The following is an 18,184-nucleotide window of genomic DNA, read 5'->3' on the forward strand; positions in this document are numbered from 1 at the left end:
TCGTTATCATCCAATCTAACAGGTCCCTCTGAGGAAAAGCCAGTGCACTGCTGGGATGAGAAGGAAAAAGGGGTGGGTGGTGTGCAGTCCACACAGCTGCACCTATAGTCAGAGGCTCACAGGATGAATGCAAGGCCACCAGGGTCCAGAGAGGAGCAGGGCCCTCGGGGCTGTGCAGAGCCGCTGGTCTCCATGTTTGAGCTACGAGCTGCTTCTATTACTCACCTTCAGCTTTCCTTGTCCACACTCACTGTCTCCCCACTTTTACTGGTATTCCCCGCCCTCTAATTTATTTCCACACCTGCTTCTCTTCCCAGCTAGACAGCAGTCTCCTCAAGAGCAGAGGGGTCCCCATCTTTAATTCCCCACAGAACTTTGTACGGTGCTGCACCCTCTGCAGGGGGTTAGGAGATACTGATTTGTTACTAGCCCATCACTTGGTATGATCACTCACCTAGAGCCAGACATCCTGGAATGTGAAGTCAAGTGGGCCTTAGAAAGCATCACTACGAACAAAGCTAGTGGAGGTGATGGAATTCCAGTTGAGCTATTTCAAATCCTGAAAGATGATGCTGTGAAAGTGCTGCACTCAATATGCCAGCAAATTTGGAAAACTCAGCAGTGGCCACAGGACTGGAAAAGGTCAGTTTTCATTCCAATCCCAAAGAAAGGCAATGCCAAAGAATGCTCAAACTACCACACAATTGCACTCATCTCACACGCTAGTAAAGTAATGCTCAAAATTCTCCAAGCCAGGCTTCAGCAATACGTGAACCGTGAACTTCCAGATGTTCAAGCTGGTTTTAGAAAAGGCAGAGGAACCAGAGATCAAATTGCCAACATCTGCTGGATGATCAAAAAAGCAAGAGAGTTCCAGAAAAACATCTATTTCTGCTTTATTGACTATGCCAAAGCCTTTGACTGTGTGGATCACAATAAACTGTGGAAAATTCTGAAAGAGATGGGAATACCAGACCACCTGACCTGCCTCTTGAGACACCTTTATGCAGGTCAGGAAGCAACCGTTAGAACTGGACCTGGAACAACAGACTGGTTCCAAATAGGAAAAGGAGTATGTCAAGGCTGTATATTGTCACCCTGCTTATTTAACTTCTATGCAGAGTACATCATGAGAAACGCTGGGCTGGAAGAACCACAAGCTGGAATCAAGATTGCCGGGAGAAATATCAATAACCTCCGATATGCAGATGACACCACCCTATGGCAGAAAGGGAAGAGGAACTAAAAAGCCTCTTGATGAAAGGGAAAGAGGAGAGTGAAAAAGTTGGCTTAAAACTCAACATTTAGAAAACGAAGATCATAGCATCTGGTCCCATCACTTCATGGCAAATAGATGGGGAAACAGTGGAAACAGTGTCAGACTTTATTTTTGGGGGCTCCAAAATCACTGCAGATGGTGATTGCAGCCATGAAATTAAAAGACACTTACTCCTTGGAAGACAAGTTATGACCAACCTACATAACATATTGAAAAGCAGAGACATTACTTTGCCAACAAAGGTCCATCTAGTCAAGGCTATGGTTTTTCCTGTGGTCATGTATAGATGTGAGAATTGGACTGTGAAGAAAGCTGAGCACTGAAGAATTGATGCTTTTGAACTGTGGTGTTGGAGAAGACTCCTGAGAGTCCCTTGGACTGCAAGGAGATCTAACCAGTCCATTCTGAAGGAGATCAGCCCTGGGTGTTCTTTGGAGGGAATGATGCTAAAGCTGAAGCTCCAGTACTTTGGCCACCTCATGCGAAGAGTTGACTCATTGGAAAAGACTCTGATGCTGGGAGGGATTGGGGGCAGGAGGAGAAGGGGATGACAGAGGATGAGATGGCTGGATGGCATCACCGACTCGATGGACGTGGGTTTGGGTGAACTCTGGGAGTTGGTGAGGGACAGGGAGGCCTGGCGTGCTGCAATTCATGGGGTCGCAAGGAGTCAGACACGACTGAGCGACTGATCTGACTGAGTAAGGAACCATGTGGGCTTCTCCAGTGACTCAGAGCCACACACAGGCTACCCTCCCAGGAATTTTACACCTGCTCCTGCTCTCTTGTTGACGCTGGTGTGGAAGGTTCCTTAGCAAAACCTTCATTTTCATAGAGAGCACAGAGATAGCATGCAGTTCAGAAACAGCATCAGAAGAAGGTCCTCCCCCTAGCTAAACGATGTGGGGGCTCTGTGAGTCAGTGGAACTCCGTATCTGGGAGACTGAAGTGATGGGCTGAAAAGCCCTGGAGCGTCCACTCGGTGCTTCAGCTATGTTTATTCTAGTTGGCAGTTTATTTACTGGCACCTTGGTTGTCCACACAGTGACCGTGTGGAAGAGGCATCTGCCAGGCCCTGTGCTAAGTGCTCAAAGCAAGGGCTTGAAAGCTTAGGGCCATCTCATGGGTGAGACAGTTGAACTCAGAGGGGTGAAGGGACTGGCCCAAGGGCACACAGACACTCAAGGTCAAAGGCGAGTCTGCGTTGTGTAGCTGGGGACCATGCATCGCCAGCTGGCATGGTCCACAGTGGTATTGACCACAGGGAGCAGGCCAGGGTTGTATTGTGTACAAAGAGGAGGTATCACGTGATATGGGAGAGGACACAAGAACTGTTTTTGAGCTTCTGCAGAGCCTCAATGTCAGGGAGGCAGCAGCCCTGTTCTAGGTGCCCCCAGGGGTCAGAGCATGTGACCAATAATGGTGACACATGTGATTGTGCTTGCTACGAGCCGGGCACTTCTCGGAGCACGTCACAGTGTCGCTGCCCAAGCAGGCAGCACCTACGAGCAAATCCAGGTGTGGAGGGAGGGAGTCAGCAGCTCAGGGCCCACAGCTGGCTAAGAGGTGGGGCTGGGCCAGGCAGCCTGGCTCCAGAGCCCAGCTCTTCAGCACGGTCCCAGCTCACCTCCCCCCGGACAGAGGGAGGCTGAAACGAAGAGACACACCTGAACATGGATTTGAACGAGCGCTAGTTACCAGATCAGCTTGACGACAGGGCCTGGGGGGAGCCGCAAGCCCCTCCCCTCCATAAGTGTGTGTGGCTTGGATGTTGCTGGTGGAGGGAGGAGCGTGGAAGGCGAAACGAGGTGACCTCAGAGGTCACTCAGCTTCCTGAGTCCAAACAGAGGCCGAGGGAGATGGCGTCTCTGAGCCCTTTCTGCAGTCCTGGTTCTCAGGCTGCCAGCTGGCCGGGGCACTGGGGCCACTTACCTTCCTTGCAGTCGTGCTTGTTGTCGTGGAGGACGAAGCCGCTGCGACACTGGCACTCGTAGCTGCCGAAGGTGTTGACGCAGTCCTGCTGGCAGCCGCCGTTGTCCTTGGAGCACTCGTCCTTGTCTGCAGGGGAGCAAGCAAGGGAGGACGGGTCTGTGCACGGGCCAAGGGCAGTGGCACCCCAAGGGAAGTGGGGGGCCTGGCCGGGCGTCCTCCCCACCCTGGGGGAGGCAGGGCAGGGAGCAGAGGTCAAGGCGATGGTGGGGGTCCGGGGCACTGCCTCATGCAGAGCCAGCTGAGGGGGCCCAGCTGTGCGGAGAGAAAGTTGAAATGGACGGAGGGAGGGTTGGGGTCTGGAGCTGACCAGCATGGGCACCCTCTACCATTACCTGCTTACTGGACAGACGGACAAGTGGAAAAACAGACACATGGACAAGCAGACTGCAAGAGAAAGGAGCAGGACGCAGGGGTCCCTCTTTTACTTCACAACAGGAAATGTCACAGACACCATCAAAATGGGAGGGGGCGGGGGGCAAGGAGGGGCCCCTGTCCATGTGAGGGGGGTGGGGGCGAGGAGAGCACCAGTTCTGTCCGGCCAGAGGGAGGTGGGCCGGCAAGGCCGAGCGGAGGTGGGGGTGGGCGGCCGCAAAGCCCCCAGCCCGTTCCGTCCAAGGTGAGGTTCCTGAGTAACAAAGAGTCCGGGAGGCCAGGCCGGCCTCACTGGGGGGTCCGGTTTCTTTTCTGCACTCGGAATTTGAGCTGGTGGGGGCGTCCCCGGGGGGGCTGCAGAGCTGGCCTCTTTTCTGAAACGAGAGAGAGAAGGAGAAAAGGGACCAGGGGGTGGAGGGCGGGGGCCAGGGAGGGAGAGCAGTGAAAACCAGGCCTGGCTCCGAGGCGGGGGTCCACGGGCAGGGCAGGGGGCGGGGGGCAGCGGGACACACATGCAGGACGGCCATGTCCGGCGCAGCCAGGCCACGGAGGGGCAGCGGGGTAGGGGGAGGCACAGCAACAGGGGACGGGTAGGAGGAAGCCTGCGGCAGGGACAAGGCCTGGGTGTGAGGAAGAGGCCGCACGCTGGGGAAGGAGACTGAAGTCTGGCAGAGGGGAGCGGTCCATGGGAAGGGGCCTGATCCAGAGCTTGGCTCTGTCCTCCTGGTGCTGTAGCTACAGAGTGTGTTACACACAGACGCACACTCACATCAACACAGCAACAGACACAGGATCCCTCACCCTGCACTGTCCTCCCGATCCGGCAGCACAGACACCCATCCACAGGGACACACACACACATACATGTGCACAGGATACATACCAGCCCCTCTCACACAGACACCACACGCACACACATCGGCCATCAGCCACCTGTGCACATGTGCACACGCAAACAGACGCTGGTTGCTCACTCCTCACATGTGAGGAAGCACACACAGGTGCAAACACAGGGGTCACAGCTGCCCTCAGGGCCCTGCACGTGGGTACAAACGGAGACACACTCGAATGCAGAGACCCCGGGCTGATCAGCGACCTGCAGAGGGCGCACACATTAGCTGCTCCGGCTCGGGTGGGTCTGAACATGCACACTCCCATGAACACAGAAACTAATACACAGAGAGACACGTGGTCACAGGCATGCAGTACGTCACACACACATGTTCTCCAGTCTCTCCGCAGTCATTCTGGGCACTGGGTGCCTGGCACGGAGGCAGACATTCATGGAAGGGGGTTGTGAGATGAACACAAGGATTCCAGAGATGAACCCAAAGCTAGAAAGATGCCTGCTGGCACTCACATGGCCAGGCGAGGTCTGTGACAACAGGAGCCCTGTCCTTGGTCTCCCTTGGGAGAAGGGCCTGAGGGCTGGAGCATGGACTTGCAGGTGGCCTTGCTTATCCAATCCCCTCTCAGGCCAAGAAGGATCCAGAAAAACCCAAGGTCAAGAGGTGGAGTCGCCAAGTCCTTCCCCAGGTCTCCTAAGTTAGAGAACCATGGGGGCCTTGAGCGAGGGCCCTGTGGAAGCTGCCTTTGCACAAGCCCTGTGAAAACGTGGGGGTGGTGAGTACCCTACAGCCCATCCTGGGAGTTCACTGAGGAACACACTGGTGACCCTATGCTGGGAGCTTCAGGGGTTGCAGCTACATGGAATGAGCAAAGATTTTCCTGAAATTGACCCTCAAACCTTCCTCGTATTTCCCCTAAATACCAAGTATGATGCCTGGCACATTGCAGGGGTCATAGAGATACTTGCCCAGTGAAAAACTGAGTGGGGGAGTGTGGCTGAGTGCAGCAGTGAGAGCCGCGAGCCGCGAGCCCCGAGGAGGGCCTGCTGCAGTGCCTGGGGCGGGGCTCTGGCACGGTGGTGGTGGGGATGGCCTCTCCTGGGAGCCAAGAATGCAGGTTGCAAGAAGGGCAGGAGCGGGGGTGGACACAGGCCGGGACAAGGAGATGGCACTCACCCTCCAGTGCCAAATGCCCCGGAAGGTGGCTGGGGTCACACTGAAGGTCTTCAGGCTCTCTCTTCTTCTTGCCTTATGGTCTCCTTGCTGGGTGTCCCAAAGTCCAAACAGCCCCTCTCCTGGGGGGCCAGAGTCAGGTGCCCCAGGGCGCCCTGAGGGCTGAACCTTGATGCCCAGTGGCGAGGGTCCTCTGCAGGTTTCTTGTGCAAAAGGGCACTGCATGTGTGCGTGCAAGTGTGTGTGTGTGCGTGCATCTATGCAGGGCTGAGGGTGGGGTGCACACAGTGGTGTGCCAGGGCAGGGCAGCAATCATGGGTGGAGAGCCCTGGGCTCTAGGTCTGACAGATGCAGTACTGGTCACCCCCCACCACCCCCCAAGACTAGAGCAACAGAAGGGCAGGAAGAGACAAGAGTAAGCAGGTAATGGTTTCTCTGGCACCGAGCCCACCCCTGAGTATAGATGTTACATCCCCTCGGCCCTCTGGTGAGCACCTTGAGGAGTTCTGGGGATGTCCCCAGGGAAGAGAGGGATTTGCATTGCGGGGTGGTCTCAGCCAGCAGTGGGGCCAGGGCTGGGGACACTGTATGCAGAGCAGGGTGGCTGGCAGTGCCAAGCGGGGAACCAGTGCACAGGGGCAGTGCATGGCATCCAGTGGGGTAGGCGGGGGTGCAGGGCAGCCACAGGGGCTCAAGGATGCAGGACTCCGGGCAGAGGAGGGGAGAAGGAAGGCGGCAGGGACCCGGCCGGGGGCTTCTGGCCTTTCTGCCACCCATGCCCGGCCCACTAGGTGTGCTAAGGACCCCTGGGCCACTCCAGCCAGTCCACGCCCCCCAGCCCCCCACACTCTCTCCCACCCTAAACGCTGTCGGTGCCCCAGGTCCTACTGCCTCCAGAAAACTACCAGCCTCCTCCCAGCCTAGCCCTGGGTGAAGGACTGGGGGTTATTAAAGCAGGGGAGAGGTGTCTGGGGACCCCTGGAGGTCTGCTTGGAGAGGCTGGGCCGGTGCTCTGACTACCATTGAGTCTGCCCAGAGATGAGGCCATCAAAAGGACTGACCCCTAGCCTTACATGCAGCAGCTCTCAACAGACAAGTGCTGATTGGATCTGAATCTCCCCACCGTGGGCCTTGGGGTAGTGGGGAGGCTTTGGGGTTGACTGGAGGGGCTCCTCATCTCTTGTGAAGCCCCCAGTATGACCCCACTTGGCACATGCAGGGTCTGATTAAAGATCCAACCACTGCCAGATAATCTGCCCCACAGTCCAACACAAACACCCTCCTCCTCTGCCTGGGGCAGTGTCCACCTCACTGTGCTCCCTGTTCCCAGGGCTTGCCCTCTGTTAGGGTTCCTAAGCCCTAGAGCGCCCTCTCCCTTCCTTTCTGCAGGTCTACATACTGTCTGGCCTCAGGGTGGCTCCCATACTGCTCTGAGGGCTCGGGAATAGAGGAGTTCAGGCAGGAAGGGGCTGGCCTGGTGGTGGAGGGCTGGTGGGGGGAGCAGGGGACAGACCGTGCCGCCCGGCACCGGAGGGGCTGGGGAGTGCAGGGGGTGCAGCAGCAGTAAGAAGGGGAGGCGGGGCCTGAAGCGGGGCAGTCCAGGGTTACCTGAGAAGAAGTGGGCCTTGAAGCCCTTTTTGGAGACCGTATTGTCGGACTTGAACTCCACACGCATGTTGTTGTACTGGGAGGTGATGACCTCAGGCTTCTCGGAGCCACAGAACTTGCCGTGCAGCTTGGAGTCGGCCGTGAGTCCACTGCGCACCTCCACAAAGTCGTACTTGCACACCTGTGGGGCAGCACAGCTCCAGGCCACCTCCTCCAGGAAGCCCCTCCTGACCACCCCCACCTAGGGAGGCTCCTTGTTCTGTGGGTCCTTTCACCGTTGCTATGTATGTGCTCAGTCATGTCTGACTCTTTGCCCCACAGACTGTAGCCAGCCAGGCTCCTCTGTCCATGGGATTTCCCAGGCAAGAATACTGGAGCGGGTTGCCATACCCTCCTCCAGAGGATCTTCCCAACTCAAGGATCAAACCCACATCTCTTGTGTCTCCTGTATGGGTAGGCGGGTTCTTTACCACTAGTGCTACCTGGGAAGCCCACATCTCTTTTGTCACATCTAGTAATTAAAAAATGGTGCCACTCCCACCTCGTCAGTTCCTCCTGTGCTCCCCACACAAGCCCCCTAGCCCCATCTCTCTCCAAAGGCACCCGGACTCCATGTCCTTCATTCCCACATGCCACATGCTCCATGGCCTTCAGGGCCCTCCTCCCTGAGCCCCACTGCTTCCCTGAGGGGCTCTCCATCTCTACATTCCTGGAGTGTTTCTTTCAGAGGGTAGGAAGCAGGCACTGAGCCGAGCTCCCACACCTCGGACCTCTCTGAGCCTCCTCAGCCCCTGGGGTGGGCACTTACGTCATTGCCCTCGGTCTCAAAGAAGTCGAACTGCAGGGAAATGCGGTACTGGGTGGGTGCCACCAGCTGCCAGATGCAGTTTTTGTTAGGGGGGTACTCCTTGGGCCAGCCCGGGCTGGTGATGGAGCCATTGAGCTTGGTGAGGAATCCACCACAGGCAGCTGGGGGCACAAGGAAGGCAGTGTCACCCCAGGAGTCTCGGCTCTAGAGAAAGGGCATGAACATGGGCTGGGGTGCATGAAGGAGGAGAGAAAGATTTGTGGATTCCCCCAGCCCAAAGTGGGGGCTTGTGTCTAGTCTCTCTAGGGTAGAGGGGGAGGAGGCAGGGTGAGGGGGTGTCTTCAGAGTAGAGGGAGTTGAGGAGTTGTGTGGTCATTTCTATTTTCTCTGTGAGAGAACAGGCCAGGCACTTGCTTGGGCTGTGGGTAGGCTCCAGAAAGGCAGTGCAGGCGGGCAGAAAGTGCTGGCAGGGAGGTAGAGGGGACTGGCAGTGGGCGGGGAAGACAGGGAGGACTGGAAGGATAGCAGGGAGGGCTGGGGGGTGGGGACCAGGAGGCAGGGAGAAGGAGCTGCTCAGAGGTGAGCAGAGAGAAGCCAGCAGCAAGATCAGGCTGAGCTGGAGTCAGTTAGCCAGATAGGGTTTCACTAGCCTCCTGGGAACATTTATAATGAGAGGCCGAAACTCAGTGCCCATCCGAGAATTGCCAAATGGTGGATCACCACCTTCTGGTGGGTGATGAAATCAATCAAGATCAGCATTTAAAAGAAGAACAAGAATGAAAACAAAACAAAACTGAAGTACATCACACCTGGTCACAGTGTGTTCTGGGGGACTGAAATATACAACGTATTCCTCATCAACCAGTGGTGACCAAAGTGCCAGAGAATCCTAGTTTTTCCAGAAAAAGGTCTGTCCGAAGGGCATGAGACCCGGGCTGGAGGGTTTGGAAGGGGATAGGGCACAGGGTCCTGGGTGGTCTGGGGGCACTCACCCTCACAGCGGCGCTTGTCGGGGGCCAGCTCGTACCCAGGGTCACAGCTGCACTTGTAGCTACCCAGGGTGTTGAGACACCGCTGCTCACAGCCCCCGCGGTTGGGCCGAGAGCACTCGTCCACCTCTGCGGTCAGAAAGCAAGGGTGTCAGTGACTCCCAGTCTGGGACCTGGGGCCCTCTTCCTCCTGCTCTCTGCTTGAGAGCCAAGCCCAGGATCCCTCAGGCTGCTGAGGCAACTCTTAGCCATTCCAAGGGGAAGAAGTCAGTTGTGACCTTCCTTTGTCCACTCAGCTCCGAAGACAAGGGCTTCCCTGCCCCACCCAGCCTTCCACGGCTGCTCAGAACCCCACTTGGTCCCAAGGGCATCCAGCTGAAGACAGCCCTAAAGGCAGAGCCCTGAAGGAAGGGACAGATGGAGCCCATGGAGCCTTCCTTCTGACCACAATAGCTGGGCTGGTGGCCACCTTCATTCACTGGTGTCTCTCCTGCGCCGTCCCTGGCTGAGTACTATTCTTGCATCTCTCCTTCAATCCCTACATGAAGCTTGTGATGGAGGGGCTGTTGCTGTCCCCAGCTTAAGACAAGGAAAGGAAGTTTGGGCAGAATGCCCTCAATGCCCAGAATCACACTGATAAAAAGTCCACACTGTCTTGCCTCCTCCCTGAGCTGCTATGGCACTTCCTGCCTCCGCCTCTCACCAATATCCCTTCCACACAAACGTGTGGACTTTAAAGCAACTCTTCAATTATGTCAACTCTCAGTTAAGCACCTACCACGCATTGGCTACTTTTACCTAGGCGTGGCATTTACTCAACCAGGTATTATATGTAGTTATTCACTGGGACCTTTCCTGCCCGGTTAGGACATAACTTCAAGGACAGGGCACCAGGGTCTACACATCTCTAGGAGTGTGCTGAGTGAATGAATGAGGTGGGGATGAAGCCACAGCAGCACAATTCACAATAGCTAAGGTGTCCACTGATGGATCAGGCTCAGGAAATCTGATCTGGACACACACTGGAATACTATTCAGCCTTAAAAAAGAGGGAAATTCTGCCATACACGACAACACAGGTGAACCTTTGGGACATGGTGTTAAAATAAGCCAGTCACAGAAAGTTAAAATGTACATGATTCCATTCACATGAGGTATCAAAAACAGTCACATTCATAAAATTAAAGAGTGGAATGGTGGGTGCCAGGCCTGAGGGGTGGGGAGTCACAACTCAGAAGGCATGAATTTTCAGTCAAGGGACTTCCCTGGTGGTCCAGTGGCTCAGATGGTAAAGAATCCGCCTGCAGCGCAAGAGATTTGGGTTCAGTCCCTGGGTTGGGAAGATCCCCTGGGGAAGGGCATGGCAACCCACTCCAGTATGCTTGCCTGGAGAATTCCACGGACAGAGGAGCCTGGTGGACTACAGTCCATGGGGTCACAGAGTCAGACATGACTGAGTGATAACACTTATCCAGTGGTTAAGACTCCAAGTTTCTGCTGGAGGGGGCATGGGTTGGGTTCAGTCCCTGGATGGGGAACTTAAGATCTGCCATGCCATGCAGTGCAGCCAAAACATAAATTTAAAATCATTTTTTAAAAAAGTTTCAGTCAAGCTGACAGAGCTGGACAGCACCATACCTGTGCTGAATTGTACACTCAGTTGTGTTCTGAGTGTAACTCTCATACTAAGTGTTTTTACCACAAGCAAATAAAATTAAGAAAAAGAAGGACCAGAGAGGATGGGTTGGCCACATGGGCGGGCCTGGTGGGGCAGCGGGGAAGGAGGCACCTTTGAAAAAGTTGACGGCAAAGCCAGCCTTGTTAATGGACCCGTCGGAGACGAACTTGAGCCAGAGGCGGCTGGACGTGCTCTTGATGTCGTCGGGCTTCTCGTAGCCACAGTAGCGCCCGATGAGGGTGCTGCTCTCGCTGTGCCCGTCCCGCACCTCCAGGTAGTCGTAGGCGCAGCTGTCGTGGCGCTCGATCTGGAGGAGGCAGTGGGGGGCTCATCGGCAAGAGGAGCCCTGGTGGCCCAGACCCAGGCCCTGGAAGCCCTCAGGAGGTGGGCCCCGTCCTGGGGGGGTCCCTGACCCACCTCAAAGGACTGGAAGGTGAGGCCCACGTGGAAGCCCTCGGACACCTGGATCCGCCAGACGCAGACCTTGCTGGGCCGGTAGTCATCTGGGTAATTGGGCGATTGGATGTGGCCATTGTCCTTTTTCACATCTCCCCCGCAGATGGCTTTGGGGACAAGGGACAAGGTGGGGAAGAAGGGAGTGTTGGTCAGAATGCTCTGAGCTCCTCTTTCCTTCTTCCAGTCCCACCCATATCCCCCAGCCTCTCAGGGTCCCAGGCCTCGGCCAATCCCATTGAGATCTCTGCTTCCTCCCTCAAGGGGCCTTGGCCTCACCCGTGGGTGCCAGGAGGGAGGGGCTCTAGGGTGTCCAGGGACCCCACCTCCAACTCCCCTCTCCCCTTGCCTCAGTACCTTCATAGACCGCGAAGAAGCCCTTCCCGACCCAGTTGCTGCTGCTGCGGAATTCAACCCAGAGGCGGCTGTCGGTGGAGACGATGGGCTCGGGGAGTTTGCCCCCACAGAAGCGGCCTGCACAGATGGGGCGGACAGAAGGCAGTGAGGCTCCAGTGAGGCCTCCTCCCTTCTCTCCCCAGGGCTGCAACTCCAGGGAGCCCGCCCCATCTCCACGGGCGGGTGCTAGACCCTGGTCTGCCCTTGACGCACATTCTCAAGACCGCACACACTCCAGTTGGCCTGTATCTGATCCAAGGTCCAGTATGGCCTTGAAGAGCCAGAGGCCACTCTAGAAGATTTCATGCACTTGAGGGAAAGGATAGGAAGGAATCTGTGTCTAGGAGGAAAGAGATTCCTCACCATAACCAATGGTGCTGTTGTTTAGTCACTAAGTCATGTCCGACTCTTTGCGATCCCATGGACTATAGTATATCCCTGCCAGGCTCCTCTGTCCATGGGATTCTCTAGGCAAGAATACTAGAGTGGGGTGCCATTCCCTTCTCCAGGGGATCTTCCCAACCCAGGGATCGAACCCACATCTCCAGCACTATAGGCGGATTCTTTACTGCTGAGTTACCAGGGAAGCCCATAACCAAGGATACCTGTGTTTTATTTATTGACACTTTTTAAAAAGAGCATTATCATCGTTACCTATCTTTTCTTACTTGCTATCCATGCTAACAAGCAATAACCAAAAGCAAACACAGCTTTCTTTAGCTATGACAAAATGTCATTTGCTCAAATGCAGGGGGTGCCATAGGAGCCCAAATAAACCCCTGAATCCAGGAACTGGGCAGAAAATGTTTTATTTGACGTGAAACCTGACAAGAATCCACGTAAGTGGGTGAGGTTGGCCATCTGTGAAATCCTTTGTAGCCGAGAATCAACTTGGGATGATTTGTGTGTTCCTAGTAAGATGGGTGTTTTCCCAACTTTTGGCAGGGGACGGAGGGTGCTGCCCTAGGAATGCAAGTTGTGAAAAAGAAACTGCAATCTTGGAAACATTCACACTTTCGTAGCAGGAAGTATCATAAAGACAGCTGCTTTGGGTGACTAATAAGAAATAGGCCAACATCAGAAACAAACTAGGGGGAGGGGGGAAGAGATGGTTAGTGAGGACTTGTCAGCCTGCTTCAGGCACAAGCTATGGGGCAGAGGTTCTTAAGCTAATGAGCAGTCCTGAGCCACTTAGGAACAGGTCCAGATCGGAGAAGGAAAATTCAGGTACCCTCTCAGGCTCTATGTCCATTACAGGATCTTCTGTCCTATGGTTCTGACCCAGCCATCCCCCCACTTACCCACTCCCCCACCCCCACCACCCCACCCCAAGACAAAGTATCCTGTACAAACAAGTTTGGGCCATTGTGCCAGGAATGCAGGCCTCTGTGATGCACCAGGCTACATGGTGGGCACCCTCAGGCCACATCTCACAAACAAGAAACAGAGCCTCTAACATTGCCCAGATGAGCAAGAGAGCCTGGAGCTGAGAAGATGGGCCCGTCCATCTCCCTCTGTTACCTGGTGTGACTCCCCACCATGTACACTGATAAGCCACCATCTGCGAGAAGCCCAGAAGCCCATACCAAGGTCTCCACAAGGTCCAGACTAGGGAAGGGACTTGCCCAAAGTCACACACTTCACGATGGAGCTGGCAGCACTGACTACACCAGCACTCCTGGCTTCCATGCCATGGTGCTGCCCTTGGCCAGGTATTGGTGTCAGGGAGGATGCAGGCTGTGATGTGAATAATTATACCAAGGATTTGACTGTGGAGTGGGCCAGGCAAGGCTGGGGCCCGTACCTCGAAGGGGCGCCTTCCTCCAGAAGCCATCTCGGACCTCCACGTAGTCATACCAGCACAGGCGGCTACGGTACAGGTCCATGGACGTGAAGTTCAGAATGATCTGGGAAAATGGGGGAGGAAGAAGGTTATACTGCTGCCCATGCTTCGCTGACCTCACCCATCAGTCCCATGACCGCTGCCTGCCTTGTAAGGCCATCTGCCATGGGTTATAAATAGTTAAAAGAACTTCCCTGATGGTCCAGTGATTAAAGAATCTGCCTGCCAATGCAGGGGACATGGGTTCAATCCCTGGTCTGGGAAGATCCCACACCCCACAGAGCAACAAAAACTCGTGCACCACAATTACTGAGTCTGCATGCTGCAACCACTGAAGCCTTCACACCCTAAAGCCTGTGCTCTGCAACAAGAGAAGCCACTGCAGTGAGAAGCCTGGGCATCGCAACAGAGTAGCCCCTGCTTGCCGTGATGAGAGAGAAAGCCAGTGCTCAGCAACAAAGACCCCAGCGAAGCCAAAAATAAATTTTAAAAAAATAGTTAAGAGTTCCAAAAAGGAGCTCCTGGCACAGAAATGTCCCTCCTCCCCAGCCATCTGCCAGTTCTAGTCAGCATTCTTCCCAGACATCCCGGGCCAGGCCTCACTTAAAATGCACGACCTCACTGAATATATGTTTGAAACCCAGGGTCTCATTTTACTGATCTCCTTAGTTAAGGAGCCGTTGCTTAGGGTTACACAAACCTAGCTCTTCTCGTGGTCAACTTAAATAATATAAATTACAACATCTTTAGAGGGAAGAGGTCTCCTTGGTGATAGGAAGGGCCCAAGACAGTATTTGGGTACTGGGGGGGTCTGAATGGGAATGCAGGGTCCAGAGAGGAAGAGCAGAGGTCACCTATCATCACATATTTATTAAATGCTGGTCCTGAGCAGGGGTCATGCTGACCACTGAGGAGAACATCAGGTCTGTATGCCTCCCGTGAATGGGTTTAAGATACTCAACGATACAGTGTAGTTGAGTATACACACACACACACACACACACATCTCTATCAAGGAAATTAGGACTTAGAAGAATAAGACATGCATGAAAAGATCACCTAATGAGGGCCTTCCCTGGGGTTCAGTGGTTAAAAATCCTCCCTGCAATGAAAGGGGACGCAGGTTCTATCCCTGGCAGGGGAACTAAGATCCCACATGCCTCAGAGGGACTGAGCCCGTGTGCCACAACAATTGAGCCTGCAAGCCACAACTAGAGAGTCTGTGTGCTACAGTGAAAGATCCTACCTGCGGGAACTGAGACCTGAGGCGGCCAAATAAATCATTAAAAAAAAGCATTATGTTAAAAAGATCACTGAGTGAAAAACTCAGGCCCCAGTCATTTGAGCCTCAGTTTGAATCTCATCTCTGCATTTCCTGCTGTGAGTCCTTGGGTAAATCACTTGACCTCTCTGAACCTCAGTTACCTAGTACGTAAAATGAGGAAAGACATCTCAACCTGACACAGCCCTTCATGGGTATAGGGACTGCCCTAAGCACCTTCTGCACATAAACTCATTTCTGCCTTTGAACTCATCAAATGTTCACCTAATACTGGAGGGACCTCTAACACCTTGGTAAGTACCGAGTCTCCCCAGTAGGTGGGCTCATGAACAGGTAGAGAAGCACACTTTCTTGCTTAGTAGCTTCTGGAGCGAGCCCTGAAGCTTGCTGTACTTTCTGACTCCAACAAGCAGGGACTCCAGAGAATGCCCCCCTGCCCATCTGCAAGGCGTGTGCAGTGAGCATGCGAAGCTCCAAGGGGCCCACCTGTTAGGTGTGAACTAGATTCCCTGCTGGAGGAGAAAGGGACAAGGGAGTCCGTCTCCCCTCTGGCTCCCTGCAATGTTAGAGGCAGACAGAGTGGAGGCTGGAATGAAAAAGATCCCATACCTTCCAGGATGGCTGAGATGATAAAGAATCTGCCTGCAATGCAGGAGACCCAGTTTCGATCCCTGGGTCAGGAAGGTCAGGAAGATACCCTAGAGAAGGGAATGCAACCCACTGCAGTATTCTTGCCTGGGAAATTCCATGGACAGAGGAGCCTGGCGGCTACAGTCCATGGGGTTGCAAAGAGTCAGACATGACTGAGCGGCTAACACAGAGTAGAGGCTGGAATGAAAAAGATCCCACAGCAGGCGCCGGCAGCTGCTGTCTGCAGCCAAGGTCAATGCTACCACTGGTCAAGAGCTCCTGGCTTATGGTCACTTTAGCACCAACCCCGTCAGAACTCCTCATGATTTCACCATTGACTTGCATGATCCTTGCCATTTCCTGACCTCTGCATTCCCTGCCCTCCTCTCCCACCCTCTCTCTGCCCCTTTCCAGCCAACACATCATGCCCTAAATCTTGTTAACGTCCACAATCTCAAACCCAAGGACCCCATTCTCTGTCCATGTGGTCCAATCTTTCCTCACTCACTCCCTCTGTGCATACAGCCCAATCCTTCCAATTCACTACAACCTTCAATCTACTGAGTCCATCATATTTTCACTGCTTTTCACCCCTACATGTCATCCTGACCTAGCTTAGAATCCATGGTCCACCTTTTATCTTTTCTTTTAATTCATACATAAGTTTAAATATGTTTGTGTTGGGGAGGCTTTCATTAATTTTGCTGCTTTGATGTAATCAAGTGGGATTACAAGAGGTAATCAAGTGAGATCATGTTTTGAAAAGTACACTATATTACTCTTTTTTTTGTTTTTTTTTTTTTTTTTTGGACACACTGCACAGGCTTCCCAGGTGGTGCTAGTGGTAAAGAACCTTCCTGCCAATGCAGAGGATATAAGAGACATGGGTTAAATCCCTGGGAAGATCCCCTGGAGGAGACTATGGCAATCCACTCCAATATTCTTGCCTGGAAAATTCCATGGACAGAGGAGCCTGGTGGGCTACAGTCCATGGGGTCATGAAGAGTTGGACACGACTGAATTCACACATACAGCTTGCAGGATCTCAGTTCTCTGACCAGAAATTGAACCTGGGCCATGGCAGTGAGAGCCTGGAACCCTAACCAGGCTACCAGGGAACCCTTCAAAAGCACACTATATTACTCTTGATGATGATAATTAATCATCATCGGGAGTATCATTATGATAAAAAGACAAGTCCTGACATTTTGAAAAACTGAAGTTGAAAATCTGTTCCAGCTCTTGTTCTAGAGCCAGCATCTTATTACCCAATATTTTATCTTTTCAGAAAATGATCAAATGTGACCACAGAGGAAGTTTCATTCATTATGGAATCCTCAGTGCATGGCACATAGTTGTTGCTTAGTAAATATTTCTTGACCAGAATTTTGCCTTCTAGAATTTGTTCTACAGAGAAACTTGCCTAAGTGTATAAAGACATAAATTTCAAGGTGTTTATTTTGGTAGTAATAAAAGGTTGGAAAAACTTAGATCAGCATCCATCAAGTAACCTGCAGGATGGGCTTCCCTGGTGGCTCAGTCATAAAGAATCCTCCTGCCAATGCAGGAAACATGGGTTCAATCCCTGGTCTGGGAGGATCCCACAAGCTGAGGAACCCACAACTACTCTGCCTGTGCTCTAGAGCCGGGGAACCACAACTACGGAGTCCACATGCCACAAGACTGAAGCCTGCACACGTCGAGCCCATGCCCTGCAACGAGAGAAATCACTGCAATGAGAAGCCTATGCATGGCAGCTAGAGAGCAGCCCCCACTCACTGTAGTTAGAGAAAAGTCCGTGCGCAGCGATGAAGACCCAGCACAGTCAAAAATAAATAAAAATAAAATTATATTTAAAAAGAGACCTGCAGGGGGTGATTAAATAATTAAATTGAGATGATGGGATGCCAAGCAGCCTCAAAAGTGATTGAGGTTGATAATATATGTGTGGACATAGACCGATGACCACGATTTATTGTTAAGTGAAAGGCAAGTTACAGAAGACCACACACACACTAAAAGGAGGACATCCCAAGTGTTACCAATGCTTAGTCATCTCTGAGGAGTGGCATTCAGAGGATAATCAAGGGGAGAAAGTTCATTTTTTACCTTAGGCATTTCTATATTGCTCAAAATTTTAATAACATGCATATGTTATCTTTATACCTAGCACACAACAAAAATATCTTTTAAAGAGTTGCTGGATGGGGCTTCCCTGGTGGTCCAGTGGTTAAGAATCCGCCTGCCAACGCAGGGACATGGGTTCGATCCCTGGTCTGGGAAGAGTCCACATGCAACAGAGCAACTAAGCCTGAGAGCCACGTCTACTGAAGCCCGGGCTCCGCAGCAAGAGAAGCCACCACAATGAAAAGCCCACGCTCTGCAACTAGAGAAAGCCCTTGTGCAGCAACGAAGACCCACCACGGCAACAAAGAAAATAAATAAATCTTTTAAAAAAATAAAAAAAGAGTGGCTGGATGGAAGAAGGAATGCAGAGGGCCAAGTGAGGGCTTCTTGGCTCCTAAACTTACTCTCTTAACCACTACTCCACGTGGCTTCTCTGAGCCTGCCAATCAAGTCCGCTCAGCAGCTGCACGGAGAATAGCAGCCACTTTCCTTTCTTCCCCAGAAACAACCGTGACTCTGTCCAGGATGGATGCATTCAGGCCCCCCAAAAAGAAACCACGTCCGGCTGGCAGACCCCTACAGGGCCCACCCAAGACCTTCCACGGGCAAGAGGAAGCAGAGGTCACCACAAGTAGGAGGAAGAGACCTGGGCTGGCAGTCAGGCGCATCTCACAGGGAGGTGCAGCTGGGGCTATATTGAGACCGG

At 53.3% G+C, this 18,184-nt stretch overlaps 1 protein-coding gene across 2 annotated transcripts in view; it reads right to left on the minus strand.

Annotated features, from left to right (window-relative positions):
- BMP1 (bone morphogenetic protein 1) overlaps positions 1-18,184 on the minus strand; it is a 47,262-nt gene that overhangs the window by 7,189 nt on the left and 21,889 nt on the right. The window contains exons 9-16 of one of the 2 annotated variants that reach the window (XM_070375502.1): positions 13,401-13,503; positions 11,558-11,674; positions 11,165-11,310; positions 10,859-11,054; positions 9,073-9,198; positions 8,081-8,241; positions 7,273-7,453; positions 3,212-3,337 (exon numbers count right to left, since the gene is read on the minus strand). In XM_070375502.1, the coding sequence (XP_070231603.1) occupies positions 3,212-3,337; positions 7,273-7,453; positions 8,081-8,241; positions 9,073-9,198; positions 10,859-11,054; positions 11,165-11,310; positions 11,558-11,674; positions 13,401-13,503 (1,156 nt within the window). Of the gene's footprint in view, positions 1-3,211; positions 3,338-3,363; positions 4,018-7,272; positions 7,454-8,080; positions 8,242-9,072; positions 9,199-10,858; positions 11,055-11,164; positions 11,311-11,557; positions 11,675-13,400; positions 13,504-18,184 lie in introns of those variants that run through there. The other variant, XM_070375503.1, reaches the window with a different exon arrangement.

This window comes from Bos mutus, chromosome 8 (genome assembly GCF_027580195.1).
Source record: "Bos mutus isolate GX-2022 chromosome 8, NWIPB_WYAK_1.1, whole genome shotgun sequence".
NCBI lineage: Eukaryota > Metazoa > Chordata > Mammalia > Artiodactyla > Bovidae > Bos > Bos mutus.